Source organism: Telopea speciosissima, chromosome 3 (assembly GCF_018873765.1).
Source record: "Telopea speciosissima isolate NSW1024214 ecotype Mountain lineage chromosome 3, Tspe_v1, whole genome shotgun sequence".
Lineage (NCBI taxonomy): Eukaryota > Viridiplantae > Streptophyta > Magnoliopsida > Proteales > Proteaceae > Telopea > Telopea speciosissima.
The window spans coordinates 58,592,586-58,596,214 of record NC_057918.1 but is presented as its reverse complement, the minus strand read 5'-3'; the positions used below and the strand labels follow the sequence as shown (position 1 = coordinate 58,596,214).

Genomic DNA, 3,629 nt, shown 5'->3' with positions numbered 1-3,629 from the left:
AACTCCGAGGGGTCTCTTATAATAATATTTTAAGTCTGAGGTTATAGGTGTTGGCCAGTGCCACCGTGGCATTACCTTGGGTAAAAGTCTAAACTGCCCCAGGGTTTAGGGGTATATTTGGGGTGTTGGTGTAACATCACTGATTCACCCCCTCTCAGTGACATGTGAGGACCGACAATTGGTATCAGAGCCGAGGGTCCCTTCAGTCAGAGCTTAACAGCTTAGGGTCGATCAGAGGTGTATTGAAATAATGGCATCAGGAGAGAATCATTCCTACAACAAGGCTCTACTTTTTAATGGCACGAACTATGCTTTTTGGCAGATTCGTATGGAGACTTTTCTGAAGGCACTTGGTTTTGATATTTGGATGTTAGTAAAAAATGGATATACGCCTGCCATAGAGCCAATAACTGAGCCTGCAGTTGAAAAGAAAAAATTTGAGAATGACTCAAAGGCCAATAATGCACTATTGAGTGGATTAGTTGATAGCAAGTTTGTCAGAGTAATGGGCTGTGAATTTGCCAAAGATGTGTGGGACAAGCTCAAGAGTGTCCATGAAGGAGATGCAAAAATCAAGGAGGCAAAACTACAGCATTACAGGGCACAGTTTGAAGGGCTGAAAATGTCTGAGAAGGAAATAGTTGAAGCTTACTTGCTGCGAGTTAATGAAACAGTAAATTCAATTAGGGCTCATGGAGAGAAATTGAAGGAAACTGTTGTTGTGAAGAGAGTGCTCAGATCTCTGCCTGCCAAATATAACCCCAAAGTGTCAGCCATAGAAGAAGCCAAAGATCTTGACACTCTCAGTTTGGATGAAGTACATGGATCTCTAACGGCATATGGAATGAGAATTGGCAAAGAAAAATCAACAAAGAAGGAAGCCGCTTTTAAAGCTCTAAAGAATCTGAAAATCAAGCAAGAGTCTGATGATGAGGACTCTGAGGATGAGCTCATTGCAAACTTGGCTAGGAGACTGATGAAAGGAAAAGGCACCCATAAAGGCAAGCTACCCTTTAAGTGCTTTAATTGTGGCAAGATTGCTTGCTTCCAAGTGCCCAAATAAAGAGAAGCATGAGGATGAAGAAGAAGAAGATGCACAAGAGAGTAGCAGAAGCAAAAAGAACAAAAAGAAATTTTTTCCAAAGAGAGGGAAAACAAATAGAAGGAGTCTGATTTCCAAGAAAAATGATAGTTCTTCAAATGAATTTGATGATGACAGTGATGAGAGTGATGAGGCACTATTTATGGCTTTTACAGAAGTGACTCAAGATACTATTACAATTGCATCAGAGAATGAGGAAGAAGGGGAAATTAACTTAGAGGGAGAACTACTATCTGCTTTGAGTGACTTGAAGGATAAAAGAAAGAAGACCAAAAATCTGATTAAGCAGCTTGGTGAGGCTAATGAAATGATCATTCAGTTGAAGGTGGCAGTGGAAGAATCAAAGAAAATGACTGAGGACCTTATGATCAGCCTATCCTCCAAAAATGACAAGTGCATTTTTCTTGAAGAACAGAGTATGTTGCTAGGAGCTGAGTTAGATGAACTAAAGAAGGTAGGAATTGTGTTCACAACACCTCAGACAACCACTTTTGCAAGATCCAATATAGAGATAGCAAACACTCATTTAGAAGTTACTTCATGCCAAGATATGTCTCAATCTAATGACCTTGATGAGATATTGAGTAGTCAGAGGCCAACTCACATCAAATTTGGACTTGGTTTTGAACCTGGAAATTCCTCAAAAATTCAAAATACCAAGGGTAAGGGCATAGCTCAAGTCCCTGTGAAGTTTGTTCAAAAGAAACACTTTGGTACTCAATCCAGAAGAAGAATGAATGTCAAGCCTAGCAAGGAAGTGGATAGAGACATTTTACCAGAGTTACTCAACAGAGGCAGCCTTCTAGAGATAGATATCAGTTCCATGGTTACTGCTATAGTTGTAATGGTTATGGACACAGGATAGCTGAATGCAAGAGAAACGTTAGACCTATCAATTTTTTTAGTAGAAACCCATTTGCACCCATTATGGAGGAGCCAATTATCTGTTACAATTGTCAGAATCCTGGACGCATTGCTAGAAATTGCAGAACAATATTTTACTCACAGAGACAACATAGAAGGTATAAGGGGAAGAAGCCAGCTGAGTAGAGTGAGACTCCAAAGTAGAAACAGATACCTAAACAACAAACAGTGGTAGAGAAAGCAGTTTGGGTTCTGAAGAAGCAGAGAAAAACCTCAGATAACTCATTGATTGTTCAAACTGCCTTTAGAGCACAGAGCGGGCCTTCACCTTGGATACTTGATAGTGAATGTTCCACACACATGACTGGTGACAGAGAGAGATTTGATATATTAGAGCAGTGTGAGGGTGGTTCAATTAAGTTTGACAACAATGATGGAGCAAAGATAGAAGGCAGAGGAATAGTGAGCTTGAACAAGGGCAAGATCAAGTCTGATAGTGTTCTATAAGTTAGTGGCTTGAAGCACAACCTCCTTAGTATGAGTCAGATATGCGATAGAGGTCATGAGGTGATCTTCAAGAAGGATGGTTGTGAGATTAAGAAGGTTAAAAATGGAAAGGTAGGGGCATCTGGTTCCAGGACAGCTGGAAATCTTTACACCTTGGAAGAATATTATGACAACACCTGTATGATCAGTCAGGAGGAGGAGAATTGGTTGTGGCACAAATGGCTTGGTCATATCAGCTTCAAGAATCTGAGAAAGGTAAGCTCAAACAAAGCAGTGAGAGACCTGCCAGACATTCAAAAGCCTAATTCCTTATGTGAATCCTATCAAAAGGGGAAGCATACTAGGGCTACCTACAAGTCCAAGGACTATCATTTGAAAAAGCTCTTGGATTTGATCCACACTGACTTATGTGGTCCTATGAGAACACATGCTATTGGTGGTGAGCGCTATTTCATGTTGTGTATTGATGACTACACCAGAATGAAATGGGTCATGTTCCTAAAACACAAGTCAGAGGCTTTGGATAATTTCAAAATGTTCAAGAACCAAGTTGAAAATCAGACAGGAAGTAAGATTAAATATCTTAGATCTGATCAAGGAAAAGAATACACATGGGGAGAATTCACAGAGTATTGCAATGAGAATGGAATCAGAATTCAACATTCAGCAACCAGAACACCTCAACAAAATGGTGTGGTGGAAAGGAAGAACAGAACCATTCAGGAGATGGCTAGGACGATGTTGACTGATGGTAATGTTGCAAAGAGGTTCTGGAGGCAAGCTATCTACACTACAGTATATATCTAGAACAGATGCATGATTAGACCTCATGAGACCAAGACACTGTATGAGTTATGGTTTGGTAGGAAAGCTACAATTAAATACTTTAAGGTGTTAAGGAGTCGATGTTTTATCAAGAGAAAGGAGGATAACCTTGGAAAGTTTGAAGACAGAGCAGATGAAGGAATCTTCCTTGGGTAGGAAGATTTTTCAAAGAGTAAAGCCTACAGATGTTATAACAAGAGACTGGGAAGGAATGTTGAGAACTCAGATGTCAGAGTTGTTGAAGGTAGAACGGCCCCTATAGAAGCAAGTTCAGACCTTACTTTCTATGAAGAGATGGTAGAAGATGATGAGGTGGTTGACATAGAGAAGC

General features: G+C 40.1%; 1 protein-coding gene across 1 annotated transcript; it reads left to right on the top strand.

Moving 5' to 3' along the window:
- Window positions 1-250: 250 nt before the first annotated feature.
- LOC122655345 lies at window positions 251-1,967 on the top strand. Its single transcript, XM_043849547.1, has 2 exons — window positions 251-964; window positions 1,053-1,967. Exons 1-2 carry the CDS (start codon window positions 251-253, stop codon window positions 1,965-1,967), a joined length of 1,629 nt encoding a protein of 542 aa, XP_043705482.1.
- The last annotated feature ends 1,662 nt before the right edge of the window (window positions 1,968-3,629 follow it).

Bases quoted from the DNA above. Each gene is read 5' to 3' on its own strand.
- LOC122655345 (XM_043849547.1), top strand. From the start codon at position 251: ATGGCATCAGGAGAGAATCATTCCTACAACAAGGCTCTACTTTTTAAT. The intron at 965-1,052 runs GCTAGGAGACTG...CTTGCTTCCAAG, and splicing joins ATGAGCTCATTGCAAACTTG to TGCCCAAATAAAGAGAAGCA.